This window comes from Lepidochelys kempii, chromosome 17, assembly GCF_965140265.1.
Source record: "Lepidochelys kempii isolate rLepKem1 chromosome 17, rLepKem1.hap2, whole genome shotgun sequence".
Lineage (NCBI taxonomy): Eukaryota > Metazoa > Chordata > Testudines > Cheloniidae > Lepidochelys > Lepidochelys kempii.
In genome coordinates, this window is record NC_133272.1 from 827029 (window position 1) to 851860 (window position 24832).

General features: G+C 60.9%; 1 protein-coding gene across 5 annotated transcripts in view; it reads left to right on the forward strand.

Annotated features, from left to right (window-relative positions):
- The window catches only part of DPH1 (diphthamide biosynthesis 1), a 53593-nt gene that overhangs the window by 18399 nt on the left and 10362 nt on the right, over positions 1-24832 (forward strand). For 4 of the 5 annotated variants that reach the window (XM_073316120.1, XM_073316118.1, XM_073316119.1 and 1 more), the window contains 4 exons: positions 12794-12915; positions 18419-18573; positions 20349-20470; positions 24353-24421. In XM_073316120.1, coding sequence (XP_073172221.1) covers positions 12794-12915; positions 18419-18573; positions 20349-20470; positions 24353-24421 — 468 coding nt within the window. Of the gene's footprint in view, positions 1-1728; positions 1838-12793; positions 12916-18418; positions 18574-20348; positions 20471-24352; positions 24422-24832 lie in introns of all 5 variants that reach the window. The other variant, XM_073316117.1, reaches the window with a different exon arrangement.

Below are 24832 nucleotides of genomic sequence, written 5' to 3' on the forward strand. Positions count from 1 at the left end.
CTCTGTCATCATGCAGCAGCCAGCATGCACAGTCCGACCGAGGAACATGCGGTATCCTCACAATACAGGCTGATCTGGGAAGGAACGACTTCCCTGGGAAAAGCCAGAAGCAAAGGGCAGCACATTGGGGTGCCCAGAAAGCTGCAGCAGCCCCAGTGTTGAGACACTGGAGCACGTGCTGTGAAGGCTCTGGCCATGGGAGATGTCCTGGGCATGGACTCTGCCCCCGTGCAGGGCTGCTTCTGCCACCCACAGCCAGAGGCATCTGCTCTAAGCCCCTGCTCCCTGCTGGTAGCCGGAGTGCTGTGGGGGCGGGATGGAGACCCCCTAGCCTTCGCCATCCTCAAGGCTACCCGGAGGGGCCTGCACTGTCATGGGGGCAGTGGAGAGGGATGTCTGAGGCACTGGCCAGCCCCGCTCTCCCAGTGCCAGCTGTGGGGAAGGGCCCCAAGTGTGAGAGATGAACGTGAGGAGCTGTAGGGAGAAAGGGGCTGGTGGCTCAGACTGGGCAGCATGGCAGTGAGAGGCTGTGCCGTGGCTGTGGGATCCTTCCCTGCAGCGTGAAGGGGAGGGGGCTTGCGTCTCTTCCTGGGGTCTGGGACTCTGAGATCAGGCTGCAGCTGTCCGTCTTGTGGCCCCAGAGCCTGGCCCGTTAGGGCTTGGCTGTGCCCAGGGGGACCGTGAGTGAAATGAAGACACAGTTAGCCCAGTTCCGTGGCTGCCTCATGACAGCCTGAGCATAGAGCTTTGAAATGTACAGAGCACTTACAGAATTGATCGGTGCAAGGCCTCGTTAATTAGTCTTAATAGGTTTGTCTTTATCTACTTCCTAACAAACTGCACTTCTCCGCGCAAGGAACAGGAGCTTCGCCCTGAATGGCTGGAGCGAGAGCAGAGCCCGCAGGGCTCAGCACCCTGGAGACTGGCTTAAATGCAGGCACCATCTCTGGTCTCAGGGCTGGGCCATGACCCCGCTGCGCTAGGCCGGGCCCAGGGGTGAGGCTGTGGGATGCTGGCTCTGCTGGGCTTGGCCGTGGTCCCGCTGGGCTGGGCTGCCCGCAGTGCTGTGAACGCCCTGCGGCTGTGGCTGAGTCGAGGTCTCTGTCGGTTGCAGGCTGGGCCGTGCTCTGAGCACCCTTGGGAGCTGCGGTTCCTCCGCTCGCTGCCGCCCTGCGTGGGAGCTGTGTGCTGTGGCGCTGTTCCCGAGGAGCTGGCAGGGGTGCTGCCTGCTGGAAATCGCATCATGATGTTATCTCGGAAAGTTCCAAATTGGCTCCGTTGATCAGGGATGATGTGATTTGGCTGAGGGGAGCTATCCCTGGAGCGGGGTGAGGGGGGAGTGTGCGAGTCAGCCCTGCAGAAGCTTGGCCAGGCAGCTGCTGGAGAGACGTGTACAGTCGAGCCCTGCCCGGGTCCCCACTCAGGCTGGCGGGTGCAGTTGCCAGCCAGGGTCTGTTCACAGGAACCCCTTCAGCTGGGCGTGATTCTACCCAGCCAGCCCCCCAGCTGGGTCAGCCACTGCACCGCTTAGAGCAGGTCTGCAGTGCCATGCGGAGCTGTGTGCCCAGGCGTGAGTGACCAGACAGCCAGCTCCCTGCTCTGGGGCCTGCAGGGGCTCTGGGTGGGGGCTGGAGCAGGCTTATCAGCGGGGCTCTTGATTCCTTGTTAATAAGCTCCAAGTATTAGGGGCTGTGGTGGCTAATCCCTGTCTCTTCTCTGTGTGACCAGCTCCTGGTAATCACAGGGGACCCCAGCAGCTCTGGCAGGAATCTGGGCTCCCCAGCTCCCTCTCTGCCCCCTGGCCATCTCTCCTCTTAACGCTGTTCTCTCTGAGCAGGTAGGAGACCTGCTGCAGCTGCAGATTCTGCTCTGGGGCTGGGGATCTCCATGGGCCTGCGAAGTTCCCATTCATCACTGTTCTGGGAAGGGTGGCCCAGCCCTGCTGCTCCCTGTGTAGCTGAGGTAGCTCAGGGGGGTGCTGGTAGCCTGCCAGCTGATGCTCCTCCTGTCCCAGCCCTGAGGGGAGAGGGCCCAAGGGCTCTGCATGGGCAGAGTGAGCCCTGTGTCCTGCAGCAGAGCCCCCATGCAGCACGATCTGTGGAGCAGCCCAAATGTTTCCTGATGGCCCCCTGAGCCCTGGATTGTAATAGACTCTGCCCCATGGTCGTCCCCCCCCCCCAGCTTGCCAGACTGCATGGGGGGGGGGGGGAGGAAGCAGCTGGGAGTGCATATTGTGTGTTAGCAATTGGGGGACGGGGCGGGGCGGGCAGCTCGCTAGTCTTGGGCGGGGTGAGCCTGGGGCAGGGAGCTCGTGCATCTTGATGGGCATCCAGTCTGAAAATCCAGGGCCTGTTCTTGTCCCCGTGCACTGGCTGGAGCCTCCAAGGGGCCAAGCGAAGTTGCGTTGTACTGGGTGGGCAGGGAAGAGTTAAGCAGGGTCTGCGCTTGCTGGGAACGTGTCCTGGCTGGTGCGTGCAGAGCAGCAAACGGCTCTGGTGCAGCTTGAAAGACCCCATAAGCCAGAAAAGGGAGATAATGAGGAGCAAAAAAGCTTCTGACAACTGGCTTGCGTCTGAAACTCTCCAAGATGCCTCAGCCAGTCAGTTCGGCCTCCTGGGGCCCGTCGGCCCTCCCAGCCCGGGGCTCTACGTCAGATACCAGGGCAGATGGGCTGGGGCAGAGGTGGCTCCGCACCCACCCAGGCAGCACCGGGGCTGAGCAAACGTCCTGAGCTCACCAGCTTGGCCAGGAGTTACTCTTGGGCCAGGGCGCCAGGCTGGAGGGATTTTCTGGGCAGTCCCCCGCTTCTCCCTGGCCCAGGAGCTGACAGCAGCTCCTGCCCCTGCAAGATGTCCCTGTGATGGCCCTGCTGAGTCACCCAGTGGTGTCCTGTTGCCCAGACCCAAGGCAGAGCTCGCTGGTGACCCTGAACCGTTCCCTCCGTGGTGCAGGGGACTTTAATAACCGTCATTAACCGCACAACAGCATCGTTAAGAGAGAATGAAGTTCTCACTTTACGGGAGATGCTGCAGACCCCTGCCCAGGGAGTGATGGTGCAGGGAGGGGATCGTACCCGGAGATGGGGGGCGAGTCCCACCCGGTGCCGTGGGCTCTGAAACCACCAAGCCCTGACCCTGGCATTGCAGTGAGAGCTTGCTCCCACCCGTGGCAGATCAGTTCTAATCGCATACACCCCTGCCGGCCCCCAGGGCTCCCCAGACTCTCCTCTCCCTCAACCTCTAGCCATCAGGAGCCACCTGCAGGCCCCCACCGTGCACGCCTGCCCCTAGAGCTTCTCTGTGTTCCCCTCTCAGGACTTGCCTTCCACTGTGCCTGGCTGGCTGGGAGCAGGACATGGGGCCCTGCTCCGCCCCCAAGGAGCTGGGGGCCGCTGCACTGTTACAGCTCCCAGGCTGAGGGCCTAGGCCCAGGGCCTGGAGGGTTGGTCCTGGGGAGGCACAGACCTAGGCGGCTGTGGGAATCTCCAGTCCCCTCATGGACACTGGGTCTGGGGGCTCCTGCACACATTAGAAATAGCAAAGGCTTCTCTGGCCCAGCTCCCAGTTGAGGCTGGCGCCCGCCGTGCACCTACCTGAGAGGGGCCCCCGTGCAGGGTCCCCGTGTAGGAACCAGAGGAGCGACCCCCCCCCACACTCCCTGTGTGGGGAGGAAGGTTGGGGGCTGTAAGTGGGAGGGTGATGGGGTGGGGGTGCAGATCCAGGGCTCCTCTTCCTGTGGGGCAGGCGATGGGGTCGTGCCAGCAGGACTACGGGCGGCCCTGTCTCGCAGCAAGACCCACTTGCAGCCTGCAGATGCTCTGGGGCCATCTCGGTCCCAGGCTCCGCGCACAGATTGTAATTGCCCAGCTGCAGCAGCGCCGTTCCAAAGCCGTTTGCAGTAAAATTGCTAGCTCATTATTTTAATTACGTGCAGCCTGCCTGTGTTAATGAAGTTGGAAGCCCGTTAACATGGCTTGGTGACTAGTTCCATGCTAATTAAATGCATTTTTCTCTGGTTCTTCAGGAGGGAATCCACTGCCCAGGACCTTCCAGCCAGCACGCGCCTGGGGTGGGAGCAGACACGGGCTGCGGGGCTCTGGGGAAGGGGTTCCATGGGGGCTAGGGGTGGAACCTGGAGCCCTGTTGGAGGGGGCTGTGCCTTGTCTCTGGGGGGCGGGGGGAGACCCCAGTGAGGTGTTCGCACCCTGGAGCCCATCACACCTGAGCTCCCATGCACGTGGGACCTGTCTGGCTCCCCACTGCCCGTCGTGTCTCGGGGCCGGTCCCTGGCCCTCATTCTGCTGCTGGTTGAGCCAGCGTTTAAACGGGCGCCTCCTGGCTGGGGAGATGGCAGGGAAACCACCACTGCCCAGCGGCCTGGCCCCAGGCCCTGCCCCTGTGCCCAGCTCTCCCCTGCTGTGGGGTTCAGTGCTGTGTCCGGACGCCCCAGGCTGGGCCAATGGGCTTGTACCTTGTAATCAGCCACTAACCCACCATATACCCTGGCCATGTGTGTTAGTTCCCCAGAGCCTCTGCTCCCTGCCCTCCCCCCTTCCCCATGCTGTCAGCTCCTGCAGGGGCAGAGCTCTCCGTGTTTGCCTGGCCTGGCTTCCTGCGTTCCCTGTCTGGCTGCGGTGCTGGCTCTCTCTGCAGCGGCTGGGCCCAGTCGCTCTGAGCCTACCCGGCACAGCACAGTGGCGTTAATACACGGAGGGAGAGGGCCCTGGGTGGGCACAGGGGGAGCAGGACAGATTCCAGACACCCCCCCCAGCCTGCAGTGCCCTGTCCCCCCTTTCTTGCCTGGTCCTTGTAAGCCCCGGGCCCCAGTCGCTCTCAATGCTCCCAGCCTGCCTGAGCAGCAGAGCCCAGGGCCCCGACTAGCATCAGTTACAGTGAAACGCGGAGACGCTCGTTAGAGCTCAGCGCCAGCCGCCCTGGGCTCCGCTGGGAGAGACGTGCCAGGTTGAGGGTGCACCCCGCTGGCGGGGGTGGTGCTGGCTGCTGGGGAGTGGCGGAGGAGAGGGGGCCGTGCCAGGGCAAGCTGCTGAGAAGGTATGGGGGAGCGGTGCCTTTGGCGTGGGATGGGGAGCTGGTCCATACGTCGTCGGCACTAGGGGGGGCAGGAGTTTCCAGCCAGTCCGACTGTTCCGGGGCCAGGGTGGGCTGACTAATTTCTTGGCCCGGCTGTGTGACCAACTTTCCAACCGTGCACAACCAAACACCCTTGCCCCGCCCCTTCTCTGAGGCTCCACCTCTTCTCTGAGGTCCTGGCCCCCTTACTCCATCCCCCCTCCCTCCGTTGTTCGCTCTCCCCCACCCTCACTCACTTGCTTATTGTTACCAGGCTGGGGAGGGTCCGGTTGAAAACCCACTCCCAGGCAGTACCAGCCCTTCGCTGCGTCCTTCTCACCCACCCGGGGCTGGATGACTCGGAGACGGTGCCACGGCTGCCCGCACTGCCCCTTGTGGGGCCTGGGCTGCCAGCCCTGGGAATGGCCCGGAGGGCTGGACTGGGCTGGGCTGTCGGGCCCTTCCCCTCGCTGCTGCTGGACTCAGCTCAGGCTGGTACTGCCTGGGAGTGGGTCCCACCGGAGCGAGGGGTCTCGGGCCGTCTCGCAGGAAGCACCGCAGCTGGCCCCTTGCTGGCCACCTAAGCAGAGCCGTCCAGGAACAAAGGGGCTGGGCAGACTGAGCCAGGCTCGGCACAGGGCTGTCTTGTCCGAGTGGCTGCGGGCTGCGCTTCGCCGCCAGCCCAGGACTCTGGGTGTCTGTTGTGTGCTCTGGTTAAACCTCTTTTCTGCCTGAGTGTGTTGGGTTGGGTGGCTGCTTCATGAGGCTCTGAAGAGGCTCTGCCTATCACCCCTCTGCTCCCAAGAATGCGCTGAAGTTGACCCGGCCATGCTGGTCCCCGGGGGGCACCCAGCCTCTGTCAGCCAAGGGATCAGGAGCTGCTTTGGAGACTGGTGTGAAAAGCAAAACTGCAGTCAGAGTAGCGTGGTAAGAAAACCCGGCACCAGCGAGCGACAGCAGCGTGCCAGGCTAGTGGCCGGCCCTGGCAGCAGGGTGGGCTGGCCCTGTCCCAGTGCGCGTAGCTCTGAGCTCCCCCTTCTCCTCTGCCTGGAAATCCGCCCGGCTGCCCTCTAGGCGGGGTGCTGGGCAGCATCCCCTGAGTTTGGGGTTTGTGCCCCCAGGCCGGTGTTTGGGGGTACCTGGGGGGCTGATCGGGGCAGGTCTGTCTGTGCTGAACGGGGCACTTAGCAGATGGCCTTTGGGAGGAGATAGGGGCTGAGGGGGAAGAGGAGAGAAACGAGGTTTTTCACACTGAGCTGGAAGATGAATAACCTCCCTGCGTGTTCAATATTCATGAGCTCCCTGCTGAGTGGGTGGGAGAGGTTGTGCTGGAGGGGGGGAGCGACTGCTGTATAATGAGGGCAAAGCTGCTGTCCTGGCCCCAGAGCAGTAGGCTCCTGGCAGGTGGGTTGACACTCTGTGGGGTGCCCTGGCCCGCTGCCCTCAGCCCCAGGCCTGGCACAGAGCAGGCGGTGCTGGTACCGGTCGGAGGGCGCGAGGCGGGTCTGCTCTGCACTGGGCCAGTTCAGGTGGACGCTAATTGAAGTTTCCTTTCTCTGTAGCTGGATGAAAGGCTTGGGCAGGCGGCTGAAACAGCCAGGGGAGCCTCTGGCCCTCGCCTGGGATCTGTCTTGGGAGGTGGTTATTGCTCTTCCCCGGCTCCAGCCACCAGCAGGGAGCCAACGCACTGCAGCTCCCCGCTGGGCCAGGGCACAGGGTGTCTGCCGCAGGAGCACGGGCATGGGGCTGGCAGGGTCCTGCTCCTCTCCCATTCTGAGCACGGGTGGGCAAGGCTGGCCTTTCCTACCTTGCTGGGCCATGTGCCCCTTCCTTCCTTCCTCTTCCCTGCACCCCTGGCCCCATAACTGTGTCCTGCTCCCAGGCTGGGGCAGTCGCAGAGCCGAGGGGGTCGGGGGGGAGGCTGGGTACTCAGGGCAGGTCCCAGGACTGCTTCCTTCCCCCCCCCGCCCCCACTCCTCTGGGAGTCACAGAGCCGGGGCCAGGTGGAGGCTGGGTACTCAGGCAGGTCCCCAGCCTGCTTCTTCTTCCCCCTCCCCCCCACTGTTTCACTTTCTTGCTCTGTGCCCCCAGGGACTTTCTCTGGGGCTTGGGCCAATTTACATACATTTTAATCTATCGCTCTGAGTCAGTCCTCCCCAGCCGGAATCTTAAGGAGATGAATAATTTCCCACTCTCCCCACCCGTCCACGAAGTGGAGTTTGATTCATGTTAATTTCATCCCCGCTTATTAGAGGAGAGGCTACGGGTCCGGATTGGCTGGGGTCGAGAGCCGCGCTCTGGAATCTCCGAGTCAGGGGCAGCCACTTGCTGGGTGCCCCTTGCCCGGTGCCCCTTGTGCGCGCTGTGGGGGAGGGTGGCAGGTGTTGCCCTGGGTCTGGAAGGCCGCAGTCCCCTCGCTGCAGGAGCTGGATGTTTCAGGGCAGGGGAACTGCCTGGAGTCTGGGCCTTCCCAGTATGACACTGTGTGTCATTGTCCTTCTGCAGACAGGTTTGAGGGTTGCTAGCATCCCGCCAGGCCATTCTGGGCCCAGGGCTGCTGCGTGCCAGCCCGTGGAGCAGGAGCTGGGAGGTTCCCTGCAGAGGGGTGTTTTTCCCCTGAGCAGGAGGAAGGGCTGCCCCACGCGTGGGGGCTGCTGCATGCAGGGAAGGTCTCGCTGAAGATGCAGTCCCTTTCCCTGCCCCAGCACTGACGCATGCGATTGAGCTGTTAATATTCAGCACGCTCTGCGATTTCTCCCCCCGCCATCTGGCCGGATCTGCCCACAGTTTCTATTCTCGAGTGGTACGTAGCACCCTGCCCCGCTCTCCATGCGGCGTTCGCAGTGTGGCATCATGCTGGGGAGCTCTGCCCTAGCAGTCTGGGGGCCGGTCCCTGCATGACTTTGATGGGGGTCATCAGTGAGTTACTCTGCTCCAGAGAGCTGGGCGCTCAGCCCCCAATAGCCCCCTGCTGTGGCCTGTGCCAGCGGGCGAGCAGTGCGGGGAAGCCCCGCGGGGATGGTTCCTTGGGAGCTGATCCCATGGAGCAGCGGCCTGGAAAGCAAGCCAAGGGTTGGAATGAGACAGCGAGAGGCACCCTGGTTCCTGCGCCGAGTGCAGACTGGCCCTTCGCTGCGTCCTTCTCACCCACCTGGGGCTGGATGACTCGGAGACGGTGCCACAGCTGCCCGCACTGCCCCTTGTGGGGCCTGGGCTGCCAGCCCTGGGAATGGCCCGGGGGGCTGGACTGGGCTGTCGGGCCCTTCCCCTCGCCGCTGCTGGACTCAGCTCAGGCTGGTACTGCCTGGGAGCGGGTCCCACCGGAGCGAGGGGTCTCGGGCCGTCTCGCAGGAAGCACCGCAGCTGGCCCCTTGCTGGCCACCTAAGCAGAGCCGTCCAGGAACAAAGGGGCTGGGCAGACTGAGCCCCTCACTGTGAGATGGGCTCTCCCTAGGCAAGGCAGGGCTATGCCTGGGCCCTCCCGATCTGTCTCCTTTCCTAGCACCGACCCGCTGAGCTCTGTCTGGGGGGAGCCAGCTCGCTGCGCTCCAGCCCCATGGGGGAGGCAAGGCGGGAGGGTGGTGCAGTGAGATAGGGCCCAGACAATAGGAGGAGAGCGGCTCCTGCAAGTGCTCAGTGAAACCTGGATGTAAATAAGGAATTAGCATATGGTTTAACCAGCCCCTTCAGGCAGGGGCTTTGTCATTACAATACCTGCTTTCCTAATTAAAATACCACAGCAGCTCCCTGGGCATGCGGCCAAGATAATAATCCCTGGACTGGTGCAATAAAATACCTACAGAGGTGGTGCCTTTAAATCACAGACCAGCCTCTGCCTCTGGCACCAGGCCTGTCACAAGCCGCCCCACCCTGGCCTCGTGGGTGCCAGCCGGATGGCTGCACTTCCTGGCGGGTTCTGGCTCTGCTCCGGCTGTGTGGGACCGGGAGCTGGGCACGCTTTTCCTCCGCTGAGGCTCGTTCCAGGAGCAGAAGGCGGGCGCTGACGGGGAGCTGTGTGACTCATATTTCTCTCCAGGTGCCACCTAACCAGCAAATGCTCCTCTAATGGTCCAGCGCCACATGTGGGACAGTGCCTGGGACCCTCTAAGGGCCCCAGTCTGCTCCCCACAGACGCAAGCGTGAGGTGTCATGGGCATGCTGGATGCAGGGGACGCGGGGAGCCTTGGGTATGCAGGCTGAGCAGGGATGGCGTTCAGACCCTTCTAGCAGTGCCAGGCGTGCGGTGGGCACAGTTGACAGGACCTTAATGTTTCCTCTGGATGACCGCTGTAAGGAACAGATTCCTGACCCCAAATGGGGCTATAGCAGGATCTGGGAGCAGCTGGAGTGGGAGCCAGGCATCCCCAAGACTCCTGTCCCCGACCAGACGGGGGTCTTCACGATCGGGTTCCCCATCCGGGGATCGGAGATGGACGGGATTGGAGCTGAGTCCGGGAGAGCAAGAGGACTGTGAGAGACAGCGAGAGCCCGAGAAAGAGCTGCAGAAGCAGCAGCAGCATGAACTGGCGGTGGGGAGCGGAGAGGGCTAGGGGACCCCCCAGGGGTGAGTGGGGATAGACCCCGGGGTGCCAGTTCCACAGGGAACCTCGAGACTAAATTGCTGCCCCTGGTTAAGGGGTGGGGGATGTGGATGCCACCTCACTGCCTTTGAGCGGGCTGGCGATTTGAACCAGGGGGACCCTGCGGAAAAGCCCCGGTGTCTAGCTCCCTTGCTGGGTCCCAAGGCCATAGACTCCGTCAGCCAGATGGGTGGGGAGGTGGACAGGCTCCCACTCCTGACCCCAACCTATATGTCTGTGTGGAGTTTCCTGGGTTCAGGCCCCGCGGACCGCCAGTGGGAGTGGAAGGTGATGGTCAATGGGGAGACATTCATGGGGTGGCGAGATCCTGGGACAGAGAGAATTGTAAGGCCCTGGGTGATGCAGCCTCACCAGATGCTATGGGGCTGTGTGAGCTGGGTGAGGGTCCCAGGGATGAAGCCCCTCACCCTGCCTATGGCCCGGATCCCTGTGCAGACCCCGGAGGGGTGGGTCTGGCTGGTCGTTGGGGTTCTCCAGGATATCGGCTGTGAGACCCTATTGTGGGGTGACTGTGTCTCTTTGGGACAGGATCCAGGCCCTGCTCCGGTAACTGCCAAGGGTTTGAATTTGAATCCAGGGAACCAATCGGTGGAGAGGGAAATGGTCGGTGAAAATGCAGATGACCTGGCTGGCAGCAGGGAGGATCTGCTAGGCTCAGGGTACCTGCCTGCCTGTAACCAACCCCCTGGGGCTGGGTGGGACAGAGAGATGCTCCCCGCCCCCTCGCACACCAGAGAGGGGGCTCACGCTGGCTCAGATGCAGTGAGGAAAGCAGCGAGCTCGCTGCCTGTCCCCACTGGGACAGCAAGGGCAGTGCTGAGCACAGTGGGAGCTGAGACCCCAGCTGAGTGGGGGGAGACACAGGCAGGGCAGGGGATCTGTTGGGAGTGGCAAGGTGCTTGGTAAGGAAAGTCTGGATGGGCCAACACAGCCTTGTGAGCTGATGGCTGTGTCTAGTCAGCAGGGTGGGAAGGCGAGGAGAGTGGAAGAGGAGTGTCCCTGGACCTTACCGGTTAGCTGGGTGAAGAATTGTGACAGGGAAGGAAACATGCCTGTGTCTGTCAGGGGTATTGACTTGCCTATGGAGGGAGCTACGCTGATCTCCAAGCAGTTGTCTGTGACCAGCCTTGTGTGCTGGGACCAGGGGAATGAGATCCCAAGCTGTGTGTCTGGGAAAGGAGAAAGTGTGTCCGGCTCTTCTTTGTGGAGCAGACAGAAGGGGCCTTTCAGCCTGTGATGGTTGAGGGTACTGCAGTTGTCTCAGAGCTGGTTCTGGATTCAGCTAAAGCCCAGGATGGGAATGGCCCTAAGTTTGTGTCTGCTCAGGAGAATGGCCCTGTAACTAGGTCACATCCAGTTAGTGTCTATGTAAAATCCCAGAGACCAGACAATTCTGGTGCTTGTATTTTGCCTGTTGCTAGTGTGTTGTTGGGAAAGGGCATAGCAACTCTGTCTGATCAGGGTGAGATCCTATCCAGGGCACAAGGAGAGCATGAAGGTGATGTGATTGTGTTACCTACTGAGGGTGTGGAAACCTGTAACAAGAAGGAAAAGATTCCTGAACTTGTGTGTGGCAAAGGGAAGGAGAATGCTTCTAACCTTTTATCTAGGAAGTCTGTAATTTTGCCTGAAAGGGGATGGTGTAGGAATCCGCTGGATTGGCCAGAGGTAATTCTGGATGTAAGTGAGACCCAGAAAGAGTCTGTTGTTGCTCAGGAAAGTGCTCCTCTAGAGCAAGCCCTAGGTGAAGAGGGTAAGGGCAGAATTTCTGTGAAGGGTGAATTGTTGCATAAAAAAGCCCTAGGGAAAGGAATCCTCATGGAGTCTTTGCAAGCAGTTTACTGCAACTGAAGGGTGTGAAAGTCATTTGATCAAGAAAGTTTCAGATCTTAACAGCCAGAAATTTTCTGTTATGAATGGATCCACTGACTTTCCTGTTGAAAGATCCAGTGGGGATAGCTTTGAAAAGGTCTCAGATGGGGTGAAAGCTGTTAAGAAAGTTAAACAGTCCGATAACCAAGTGGCTGTGTTTGGCCAGCTTGTTGGGGAGACAAGGTTGTTGAGAAAGGGATGTCTCCATGCTGATTCTGTAAGTGAACAAAAAGAAAAGGAGTACTTGTGGCACCTTAGAGACTAACCAATTTATTTGAGCATGAGCTTTCGTGAGCTACAGCTCACTTCATCGGATGCATACTGTGGAAAGTATAGAAGATCTTTTTATACACACAAAGCATGAAAAAATGGGTGTTTACCACTACAAAAGGTTTTCTCTCCCCCCACCCCACTCTCCTGCTGATAATAGCTTATCTAAAGTGATCACTCTCCTTACAGTGTGTATGATAATGAAGGTGGGCCATTTCCAGCACAAATCCAGGGTTTAACAAGAACGTCTGTGGGGAGGGGGGGGGGTAGGAAAAAACAAGGGGAAATAGGTTACCTTGCATAATGACTTAGCCACTCCCACTCTCTGTTCAAGCCTAAGTTAATTGTATCCAATTTGCAAATGAATTCCAATTCAACAGACTCTCGCTGGAGTCTGGTTTTGAAGTTTTTTTGTTGTAATATCGCAACTTTCATATCTGTAATCGCGTGGCCAGAGAGATTGAAGTGTTCTCCGACTGGTTTATGAATGTTATAATTCTTGACATCTGATTTTTGTCCATTTATTCTTTTACGTAGAGACTGTCCAGTTTGACCAATGTACATGGCAGAGGGGCATTGCTGGCACAGGATGGTATATATCACATTGGTGGATGTGCAGGTGAACGAGCCTCTGATAGTGTGGCTGATGTGATTAGGCCCTGTGATGGTGTCCCCTGAATAGATATGTGGGCACAGTTGGCAACGGGCTTTGTTGCAAGGATAGGTTCCTGGGCTAGTGGTTCTGTTGTGTGGTATGTGGTTGTTGGTGAGTATTTGCTTCAGGTTGCGGGGCTGTCTGTAAGCAAGGACTGGCCTGTCTCCCAAGATTTGTGAGAGTGTTGGGTCATGCTTCAGGATAGGTTGTAGATCCTTAATAATGCGTTGGAGGGGTTTTAGTTGGGGGCTGAAGGTGACGGCTAGTGGCGTTCTGTTATTTTCTCCCAGTGCTGGCCTCATGCTCCCCCTTCTGCCTTCCCACAGGTTCACCAGTGCCGAGGCGGTGGTGATGGGAGACGTGACCTACGGTGCGTGCTGTGTGGATGATTTCACGGCGAGGGCCCTTGGGGCCGACTTCATGGTGCACTATGGACACAGCTGCCTGGGTACGGACCGGGGCTCTGGCTCCAGTAAAGGGGGATCTGGGGTGTCTGGTTGCTGGTGCCTGGGAGTGTTCTGGGTCAGGGTCAGTACAGAGGGAAAAGCCAGTGTAAAACAGACCAGACTTCCCGCCACTGAACCCCAGGCCCCAGGCTGATCTCCCCCAACCTTCCCAAACCCGAGGCCCCAGGCCGATCCCCCCCAGGCCCGACCCCCAGTCCCCAGGTCGATCCCCGTCCAACCCTCCCAAACCCCAGGCCTATCTCGCCCCAACCCTCCCAAACCCCAAGCCAACCCCACCAGCCCCTGACCCCCCAATCCCCAGGCCGATCCCCACCCAACCCTCCCAAACCCCAGTCCCCAGGCCGACCCTGTCCCCCAACCCTACCAAACCCCAGGCCGATCCCCCCCCCACACACACACACTTCCCAAACCCCAGTCCCCAGGCCGATCTCCCCCCAGCCCCTGACCCCCAATCCCGAGGTCGATCCCCCCAAGCCCCTCTCGGAGTCAGTCCCAGGCTTAGTGGAGAGTCCATAACCTCCTGAAGAGGGAATCTCTCTGCTCTGGCCCAGAGCGACTTTGTTGTCTGTTCGGCCACCCAAGCTCCCTGTTCTCTGGACGCGCAATTGATGGACGCGGTTCAGGCTGCATGGGAGGAACCTTTGCTGCTCCCTGCTGCTCTCCACTGCCCCTGCTCTGCGGCTGCGGCCCTCTGGCTCAGAGGCTGTGCCGATGCCCGGCAAAGCCGGGCCATGGGGGCCTGGCAGGCGCTGTGTAGATGCCTGCGAGTGCAGTGCTGGCAATGATGATCCTGTCTCAGGTTCTCTCTCGAGCCCTGTGCCGCAGCAGCCAGGCTGGTGTGTCCAGGAGGCGTTAGGACGGTGAGGGGTCTGTCCTTAGCATGCGCCATGGCGTCCGTGTGGACAAGCATCGGGGTGCTGGCTCCCCAGCAGCTCCTCCTGCGGCAGCCCAGGGACGAGACATCATCCCCGCTGCGCCCTCAGGCCACCTGGGTTGGGGAGCGTGGAGGGCAGGTTGCCGGCCTCACCCACTCCTGAGCCTTAGGAGCGGCGAATGGCAGCCTGGATTCTCTGGGCTCCTCCGGAGCCTCAGCCTGCTCAGCCCTGTCTGGCCTTACCACCGGTCTGCAGCATGGCTGCAAACCCTGCTGTGTGCGGGGCCCCCAGGCTGCTGGGGCCCTGTGGGGAGCCCAGACTTTCAGATCTGAGCTGTGGCTGTCTGTCGCTTGTTCCCATGGGCACTGGGCTGTGGTGCCTGCCAGGAGGCTGTGCTGTGCCCTTGGAGGCACTCGGCCAGCTTGTGAGCTCCCTCTGGCCATGTATTGAACTGGGGCGCCCGCTCTGTGGGGAGGTCGTTGCTGCCCGACAGGCAGGTTCTGTGAACAAGATGGCCAGCTCTGCGCAGCCGAGCTGCAAGCAGCGCCGTGTGCTCCAGGGGCTGGTGGAGGGGCCCGAACCAGCCATGCATGCCGAGTGGAGGAGCTCCCAGCTGGAAAACACCAGTACCACTCACATGGAGACATTTGCCGTAGCCTCTTCTGGACCAGCACCAGCGGGAGGCTCCTGTCACTTTCTCTCGAGTTGGGGAGAGTGGATATGACCCCCCAATGGGATCCAAACGCCTCCCAGGGGAGGGAGAGAGAGGGGGTCACGCCTCCCTCCTGGGCTTCTGCCCTCCATGGCACAGGGACCCCTTGGAGACAGCATTGCCCGGTCAGTCCCACTCCCCACGTCTAGCTCTCTTTGCCCCCCCGCCTGTTGCCAGCCTCACGCTCCCTGCTCATGGTGGCCTTTGCCTCTCTGGTGTTTGGCTTCCATGGTGCAGCACATGGTCTGAGCAGACCCGTCCCCTCCTGCTGCTGCCATAAAGAGTGGTCCTGGTGAGGGGCTGCATGCCCCAGGGCAGTCCCTGGTGTGATGGCGTTACAGCCACTCTCCTGTCATAGGGTCTCAGCACAGGAGTGATCCCTGGGCAGTTCCCGAGGTCCGAGCCAGCCTGCAGCACTGTTCCCTGCTGCATGTGCCAGACACATGGGCCTGGGCGGGTCCTTTAGATACTGAATGCCCAGGCATGGGGCGAAGGCTGCATGGCAGACAAAGGAAGCCTCCAGTCAGCCCTGCCCTGTCCCCGAGGAGCTGTGCTTGGCACCCTGGGCCCTCCGGCTGCTGCTCAGAAAATGCCTTCTCACTTCCTGCTTGGGGGGAAGGGGGAGCTTCCCCACACCTGTGTGTGGGGACGCTCTGCCAGCCCTGTCCCGCTCCTGGGGCCCTGGGTGTTCAGGCTCTGGAACAGTGAGACCACCAGGCCTGCAGTGCCTCGGGCCAGGACAGGGACTGGGGTGGAAATTCACCCGCGGCCTGACCCTGGTGCTCCTGCCCCTTCCCTGCACGGCCTGATACACACTGATCAGTGACCCCTCCCCGGCCCGGCAGGCAGGTCAGTGCTCTCCCCAGGGGACGAGAGGGAAGGGCCGGGGCTCGGGCCGGGTTAGAACCCAAGAGTCCTGAGTCCCTGTCATGTGCCCATTCTCCGTCTCCAGAGACACTGGTACGGGAGGTGCCACACGCAGCCGGGCTCCCTCAGTCCCAGGCACGGGGAGAGGAGTGGGAGGTGCTGTGCTTGTGAGCAGGTGCTGGGGGATCTCGTGGAAGCCAGAGCAGAAGGGAGGGGAAGGAGGGGCTGAAGGAGGCCTAGGGGAGCAGAAGAGGCAGGTCTGGCTGGGGCTGCCCTGCTCTGGGGCCCGTGCTAGCCCTGGTCTGGTGGCAGCGGGGCCGTAAGGGCTGGTTTAAAGGGCAGGCGAGGAGGCGGCTCTGTGCTCCCTAGGCGGAAGGGTACTCTGGATTCAGTTGCCATGGAAACTGCGCTGCTGTCCCAGATGCTGCTAACTTTGAAGTCCACCCAGGGCGGAATCTGCCCAAAAATAACAATAAGGCACTTTGGGTTTTAAGGTGGCTCTGTGGAATTGTTGCCCCAGGTAGTGGAGGGCAGGGCAAGGCTGGGGCGGACGAAGGCATCCCCCAGCCCGGCTCCAGGAGGCCACCTCCTGGCTCGGGGTGGGCGGGCTGTGCAGCCCTTACCCCACTGAGACTGGCCTGGGGCCTGACTGTGTCCCTGCTGACGTGGCCAGAGCGCACCTGCCTGCCTGGGGGCGTGCCGTGTGACCCAGGTGCTTGACCACAAAGAGCTCATGGGACACACACTCCCTGGGCATTTACAGTGGACAGCAGGGCACCCCCGCCCATTGGGCACTTCAGCATCAGTCACCCAGGACCCTCCCTGTGTGTCCCTGGCATCAGCGGGCATGGGGGGGCCTGTCTGTGCTGTCCAGAGGCTCAGGCTCTGTGCCGTGGGAGCTGGGGTCTGGCTGAGTCCTGGAGCCAGTTCTAAGCCCAGTGTCGACTCCTCTGGCTCCCTGGGACCGTCTCCCTCGCTCCCAGACAGTTCTGGAGCCCAGTCCCCACTGGTGGGAGTTCATGCAGGTCAGCCCAGGCACCCTGCCAGGGGTGGGTCTGTCATCTGTCTCTGCATCATGGGCCCCAGATGGAGAAGCCTCCCTGGGGGGTGAATTTACAGGGCATGGAAATGACTTTTAGTAATCACATTTCTTATAGAATATTGCAGGGTTGAAAAGTGAGGGTCCCAACCCACGTCCAGGCGAGTGGCCACAGCTATCAATGTCCATCACTGCACTATAGGAGCGAGGGTCAGAGGGAGACAGGTCAATAGCCTGAGGACATAAGAACTCCTGGTCTGTCCCGACTGCTAGATTAATGAACGGCGAAAAGAGAAGCACTCGGGAGCAGGAGCTCACGCAAAGCTGCTGCCTGCCTGAAGGGACCCCCGGTTGGGTCCCATTTGGGGGACCAAAGTAATATTCCTCCAGGGGCATCTCTCCAGTATGGGTGGGAGCTGCTTTATGCACTGGGCTCTCCTGATGAAGGTCCCCAGCCCTTTCCGGGAAATGCAGCCACTGCTGGCAGGGAGCACTTCTTCCTGGGCAAGCAGCTCTGCACAAGAGCTGAAGGGAAGAGACTGGCTAACACTCTGCCTGATCCGGCCGGTGCTGGGGCAGCTGTGCCAGAGCCCGCACATGTACCAGGCATGGCCGCGACTTGGGAAGTGTGCTGGGGGCCTTTACAACTTCTCCGAAAGGCAGCACCTCTGGGGTCACTCTGATGGGGAGGGGCTCCCCCTCTGCTGAGCTACCAGCCAAATCCTGAGCCAGCCTGGCCCTGCGTGGCAAGATGAGGCCTGTGGTGTTCTGGCTGCAGCCCCGGAGCCGGGGGGCACAAGGTGCCGTGTCTCCCACAGTGGCTCACATGGTGCAGGCCTGCGCGATGCTGCCAGGTGCTGGGCCCGCCCATGGCGGGATTGCCCCGGAGCCTGAGGCAGGGTATGGCGGGACTGCAGGGGAACCGGAGGGGCGTGAGCTACGCCTCCCTGTGCTGCAGCTGCGGCTCTGACTTCCCGGGCCTCAGGGTGGCACTCGGGCCTCAGGCCCTGGAGGTGCGGGGAGGGGCAGGGCAAGGCAGTGGTCTGGTCGCCGCGAGGAGCCAGCGGGGCTGTCTGCAGTGCAGCTTCTGGCCATTCGCCCTGGGTTGCATTCCCCATCGATTGGCCGGCGGCTGCCCTGGCTGTTCTGAGCAGAGCTCCTGTGGTCCGGTGATGCCCGGTAGCAGGCTGGTTACCGTTACAGCGAGCTCTCCCTGGCATTTGTGCCCAGGCCTTTGTGCCATGCCTCGTGCTCTGTGAAGGACAAGGGCACAACTCCCTCTGTGGGCCTGCAGCCCCTCCACAGCCCCCCCAGGAGCAAGTAATTTGGCACTTAGTTGTGCTCAGGTGAACGGCACTGAAATGGGCATGGGGTGCGGCGTTATGGGTCAATGCGGACCCTGGGTTCTTTAATTAGTCACTTAATCGTGGCGACATGGGCTCCTTAGCATGGAGAGTAGTTCTTCCGTTCCCTGGGTGGCTGTTACCCAGAGAGAAATGACCACGTGCTGCTCTCCTTTGCCTGCGGCACGCAGCTCACCATGCTGCCCAGCTGCGTGCTACAAGCCCTGACCTGGCCATGGCGGGCTGGCGCTGCCAGGCCGAGGGACTCGCACATCATCTCCTGGCGAGCTCTGCGACTGGGCCTGGAGCCCTGCCTGCCTGTGAAACGTTCCTCGGTGTAAATAGATGACATGAACAGCACTGACCAGCGCACAGCGAGCCGGGAGCCTCTGCAAATGGGGGCAGGAGCTGCCTGATGGCTTCGGCAAGCCAGTGTGGTGCCGCTGAGGGGGCCGGCCCCTCTCCTTACACAACGGCTGCACGCAGGCCCGGGGGGACGGCTCAGCAGCTGGGCTCAAGCCACTCTCTTGCTGCTTCCCCAGCCGGTGCCTGTGCGTGGGCTGGGAGGTGCTGCAGTAGGGAGGCTCTGCTAGCCGGCTGTGCTGGGGGCAGCCAGCTGACCTCACGCCTCTCTCTCCTTGGCCCTAGTTCCCATTGACGCCACGCAGGGGGTGAAGATGCTCTATGTGTTTGTGGATATCAAGATCGACACGTCCCACTTCGTGGAGACCATCCACTTCAACTTCCCCAAGGGCGCCTGCCTGGCTCTTGTCAGCACCATCCAGTTTGTCTCTGCTTTGCAGGTGAGACAGCTGTGGGGCCTCACGCCAGTAACAACACGGGAGCCCCAGCCCCATGCCGCCTTGCCAGCGGGGGGCTCTTTCATTCCCTGCAAGCAGCTGCCTCCCAGTGCCTGTGAATGCAGATAAGCAACAACTTCCCGGAGCCAGCGCCTGGTGGCTTCCGGGTCACCCTGCTCCAATGCTGGGTCCTCTTCAGGGAGCCATGCCAGAAAATACTGGAGCACTGCCTGGTACCTGCAAACCGTGGGCTCCCAGGGCCAACGGGACTGAGTGGGTTTATAAGGAGCACAGCAGGGACGGTGAACGTCCCGCAATCAACAGCTCACTTGCACGCCTCTCTCCTTGGCAGTTGCATTTGTATCAAGATCCATGTTCAGCCTGGAAATCAGGCAGTTGTGGGGGCCTCCATGCCTGGGTTCTGCAGTGTCAGGGGGTGGGGGCTCCTGTGCTGAGGCTGGGGCCCATGGGCTTGGCACCAGGATGAAGGGAGGGGAGGGGGAAGAACTCGCTCTTTGCAAACCATTTTACCCCGAAGGGCCCTAAAACTGCAGGGTGTGCAGAGACCCGGCCTTCCCTCCCTGCTGGGCTGCAGCCCCCTCCGGGCTGAGCTGCAGAGCACAACGCTGCATGTGGCAGGGCAGGGCGCCTGCCAGAGCCTGTGTCTGTGGGGGGGGGGTGCTGGGCAGGGTGCACCTCTCTGTGGGTGGGGGGTGGGTGGGCAGGGTGCACCTCTCTGTGGGGGGGGGTGCTGGGCAGGGTGCGCACCTCTCTGTGGGGGGGGGGTGCTGGGCAGGGTGCGCACCTCTCTGTGGGGGGCGGTGCTGGGCAGGGTGCGCACCTCTCTGTGGGGGGGGGGTGCTGGGCAGGGTGCACACCTGTCGGGGGCGGGTGTACACCTGTGTGTCTAGTGGTCTCTCTCTTTCCAGCCTCGGCGATTGCTCAGGGCCGCCGGTTCCCCTCTAATGAGTAGCTGCAATAATATTCTCCTGCCATAATGTTGATCAAGTGCTCTGTACGAACTCTGATCAATGTTTCATGACCGTGCTCCCCCCATGCCGAGGAGCCGGCCCTGTAAATGTCAGGGCAGGCAGCAGAGCACTTGGCATTTTGCTGCGACGCTGGTAGTGGCAGGGGAAGCTCCAGCAGGCGCTGGCAGGTCTGGCTGCGGATTAGCTGCTCCTCGTGAATGGCCAGCTCAGCAGGACGGGAGTGATGAATGAGCCTCTTGAGCCATGTCTGTCTAAACATGGGGTCATTGAAGCATTAAACATTTTCTCTTGTATTTTAATTGATGCGTCTGCTAGTGGCTCCCAGCATCTGGCCCAACGTTCCCTCACCGAGGCAAGGCCACTTCACTCGGCCAGGCGAGTTCTCGCTGCTCTGGCCGGCCACAGCCCTGCCTGGAGGAGACCTCGCCTCTGCCAGACACCCCACCCTCCATCCCAGGGCCCCTCGCCTGTACCCTGGATCCACTCGGAATGCGCTGCCCTCTCCTTTGCCCTGAGCTGGGGGAGCCTGCTGCTGGGGGCTGGCCCGGGCCCAGGCGTTGGGGCCAAGGACACAGAGTCTGAGGGCGGAGGTGTGATGAGACGGCCTGGGAACACCCTGTGCTGCCCTGTGCAGTCAGTCAGGGGCTGTATTCCAAGCACAGACCTCTCTGCCGCTCCGTCCCTCTCCACCTCCCTCGGCCTCTGGGGCAGTTTGTTCTCAGCCCAGCCCACCCCGAAGCCCCATCCTCCACGTTTGGTCTCTGACCCCTTGTCTCTTCCCCACAGGCGGCATCCCAGGTGCTGCGCTCCGAGTATAAGGTCAGCATCCCGCAGTGCAAGCCGCTCTCGCCAGGCGAGATCCTGGGCTGCACATCTCCCCGGCTGGGGCCGGACACAGATGCCATTGTGTAAGTACCAGGGATTATATAGCACTCCTTCATCGCAAACACTTCCCCTTTCTGTTTATATTGCTCTGGTCTCCTTCAGCAGGGGGCGCTGTAGGGAGGAGGGCAGGGGGCTGTGGGGAGAGCTCCTGGCTACAGCAGCCCCGGCCTCTCCCAGCAGGGGGTGCTGTGGGGAGTGGGGCAGGGCACTGGCTGTGTGGGGAGCTCCTGGCTACTCCAGTCCTGCACCTCTCTGCAGGGAGGGGGGACTCTGCTGTCCTTTGGGCTGTGCCACCCATTCTGCCCACAAGATGCCACAGCCCGGCTCATGGAGAGGGTCTCGCTCAGCTGTGGGCCACAGACCAGAGCTCCTGGAAATGGGGGTCTGCCGTGGGGGCCCTGGCTTCCCTATGTTCTGGGTCATGTCCTCTGCCTTTCTGTCCTTTTGCCCGTCACGGCCCCCTCGCACCTCTGCCTTCAGCCCAGCTCTCTGCTTAGCTCTGCCCTCTGCGGGCTGGGAATAGCTACGGGCTGAGCAACACTTCAACAGTGGGTGGTTTTAGGTCCTCTAGGTCAGGCGATACAAAACCTGTGCATAGAGCAGGCCTCTTCCCCCATTTGTACAGCCCCATGCGTGTCGAGGGAGCGACAGAAACCTCGGTGGAGCCTGGGATTGCCTGTGCTCCGGGGGGGATCTGGCAGAGGTGGGTCCCCGTGCTCCAGACCTGGGGGAGACAGGACCCGCCTGACAGGCTCCACACAGAGTGGCTTGCGCTTGTAGCGCAGAAGGAATAATTGAGTCATAGATCAGACTAGATAATAGATGGAAAGGTGGGCAGATAATTGGAGAAGACGAATGGCCAGGCCCCAACATCACAGCACCATTAATTTTATTTAAGGACAGCAAATTAGAGGGAGCACTTCGCTTCCTATCACCTAATTATTTTAGGTAATGGAAATGCTTAATGTACTGTGAATACAGTGAGCTGCAGAATAAATAAATAAACGACCCCACCCAGGGGGAGCCCAGGCAGAGCTGTGCTGGCCGTGCCCTCGGGGGCGGTCCATGTGTAGGCCAGGTGACCCACAGCTCACGCTGCCCCTTGAGCCCGCCTGGGAGCTTGAAGTGGGACAGGGTGGTATCCACCCGCTCGGGTTAGCATGCCCAGTGATTTGAACGGCCTGAGTCAGGGTTGTTGGCCCATTGTGCTGGGAGGAGGGTGACTCTTGGGGTGTAACGGGACATGTTCCTGGAGGCCAGCTTGGTGTGTCTCACCCCAGCCCACTGGGGGATGCTGGCCCTTCAGTGCACGGTGCGTGGGATCCTGCTGACAGTGCAGGCGTGTGGGGTGGGGAGGATCCCTCACACACACCCCGTCATTCCACACTGCTCTCTGGCAGGAGCCCAAGCTGGGCCTGCTGCTCTTCCCCGTTCAAATTCACCTCTGGCGGGCCCCAGCCTCCCTTCCTCCTGCCCGGCCTGGCCCAGCTCCAGGCTCCGCTCTGTTCTGCTGCTCTCTCCCCATAGCCTCGGGAGCACCTGATGCCCGTGCTTGGATCTGACGCCTCAGAGCCAGCTCAGAGCCATTAGACGTTTTCTCAAGAACTCCTGTGACTGAGTGACAGGCCCCTCCAGCTCGCTGTGTTGCAGCTGCCCTAACTCCGGGCTGGCACGGCACTGGGTACATTGCACCAGGGTGGCACGGCAGGGGCTGCTCTGGTGGGTTCTGTAGACACACAGCATGGTGAGAGGCACACAGGCACCGCCCAGAGGGGCTTCCTTTAGCCCAGTTACCAGCTCCAAAGGAGGCAACAAGAACCGTCCCCCCAGGGGACAGCTGAAGAGTGGCATGGCCACATGGTATGGGGGGGACACACGCCATTGGCTTCATTTCCTGAAGAGGGCTTGGCCTTGGAAAGTCTGGGGCACACTGCATAAGGGGGTGTCCCCCACGCCTCCTCAGCCAATGGGCGTCTCAGGCCCTGGCTTGAGGGTTCGGAGCTGTCCAGTAAATCCTCATTCTGCCTAAAGGAACTAGCCATGTAAATGCCTGATTCCTACTGCAGTCCTGCTGAGCTCCTGCTCCCCGTCATGTCTTGTGGCAGTGAGTTCCACAGGTCAATCATGGGTTTCCTTCGATCAGTATTAAATGGGTTTCCTTCCAATTTCCCGCCCTCCCACCCTCTCGGGGAGGGGGATTCAGGCTCCACGCCATGTTCATGTAGGCCGGGGCTTTTCAAGACCAGCCCCCTTCCCTGGCCTCTCCTAGTGATGGAGAGAAGCTCCAGTGGGTGCAGTTGTGGGCTCTTGTTCCATTGCAGATGTGGGTGTCCAGCTGCTGCAGGTGAGTCCCGGCTGTGGCACTGGCTGTTGTACCTGCGTGACTCCACAGGCCCCTTTCTGGGGTGTTATTTTCTTCCGGAGCCCCGCCTCTGGGGCTAACCTTTGCAGACAAATTAGCTTTGATCTTCCAGAATGTCATTCTCCAATTAAGGGCAAAATCTAGTCAAGTTTTACGTCTGAATTCATTTTCCAGGCCCTCACTCCATTAGGGCAGCTGAATGAAAGGCTTTGAAATGTAATTGCTGACTTGAAATCTGATTAGAAATGGAAGCAGAAATGTCTCTAACCAGACGTTGCTATTGAGCAACTCCGAGGTGCACATTGACTCAGCATTGCTCTCTGCTCCGGTCCAGCAGCAGGAATCCATTTTTGGGTGGAGAATGGAGGCCTCTCCTGGCTCCAGCAGGGGGGCGCTCACCCAGGCGGCAGGTGTGGCATGTGCTGGCGGGGAGAGCCCCAGGTGAAGTGGTGGGAATGGAAATCGGGTTGTTTAAAATATGCTCCGGACTCATTTCCCTACCTGTGGTACCCAGGAGACGGGTCAGTGCCCAGGGCTGCAGTCTCCCTTGTGGCCAGGTGCCAGCTGCTGGGTGTACAAGGGGGGGCAGCTTAGCATGGTTGGGGTCTGTTCCCTCTGGAGACCTGGTCTACAATTAAAATTTACGTCAACATAGCTACGTCACTCAGGGCTGTGAAGAATCCACACCCCGAGCACCTAAGCCCCAGTGTGGATGCGTCCATTGAGCTGGCTGCCAGTGCTTAGAAAGGTGGTGTTCCTACAGCGACCGAAAACCCCTGCCATTGGTTTAGGCTGCGTCTACACTCTGGGGTTACAGCACCGCGGCTCTGCTGGCCTGGCCCCGGGAACCTAGCTATGGGCTGGGCCAGGAGTTGTGATGAGGGCCAGCCCCATCGCTGTGCAGGTGGGTGTGTTGCACATGGAGAGGCCTGGCACAGTCACAGCAAACCATTCCCCACCAGTGGAAGCAGGCGCAAAGCCCCGACCTTAACTCGGGGACGCCAGAGCTCGTCCCCCACGCAGGCTCCCAGAGCCACGTCCTCTGGTCTTTCATGGTCTGCAGGTGAGGCTGTTAAAGCAAAGGAGGCAGCGGCCAAGGGCGTTCACCCTGTAAAGGCCGAGGACGCTCCTCAGCCTGCTCACTCCGGGGGCTGTTTGAGCTCCACTTATAAGTCAGCCAAAAGGAGGGTAGCCTGCCCTGCTGTGATGCGCACCAGGGCGGAGCCAGCTGCGTGCGTGGAGGGAGGTTTCTCTGACTGACGCCAGCGTGGGCTGGTTCTCCCCTGCCCACTGGCACCGACGGGTCCCCATGTCGCCTCACAGGCTTGGTTTGCAAGTCCCAGAGGGCCGGGCTGCCTGAACCCAGCCCTGAGTCGGTCGCTTCACCTTCTCCGTGCCTGTTGTGAGCCGCAGGGGCTGGCGTGGGCTCCTGTACCCAGCGCTCAGATGCAGCAGCACTGGGCAGTCAGACCGGGGCTGAACCAAACTCTGGAGTCAGCTGGCTCCTGAGCAGCCTCCCTGAGCTCTTCTCTCCCGGTTACAGGTACCTGGGGGATGGGCGCTTCCACCTGGAGTCTGTCATGATTGCCAACCCCCGAGTTCCTGCCTACAGGTACTGGAGCCAGCCAGGCTGCAGGGGTGGAGGGGAGGGGTCACCAGCATTCACACAGTACGTTGCTGGGGAGGGGATATGGGATTTCCTGGCATGGGCATAGTCAGACACACATAGCTCAGACCCGGCTCCCCTCCCATTTCTAGCTGGGCATCCCGCCTCTCCTTCCCCTGGCTGTCACTCAGACCCGGCTCCCCTCCCATTGGCTTTTGCCTACCCACGCACCCCGTGGGAGCCCGTGGCAGGGATGCTGGGGAACGTTTAACGGTTTTTTAGCTTTGTAATACAATTTGCTGCCAGAGCAGGGGTGGGGAAGCCAGCAGCCAGCTCTCTGCAAACCACCACTGACCCACGGTGCAGCAGGGCTGGGTGAGGAGAGAGGCGGTGGGCCAGAACTTGCTACCAAGAGCA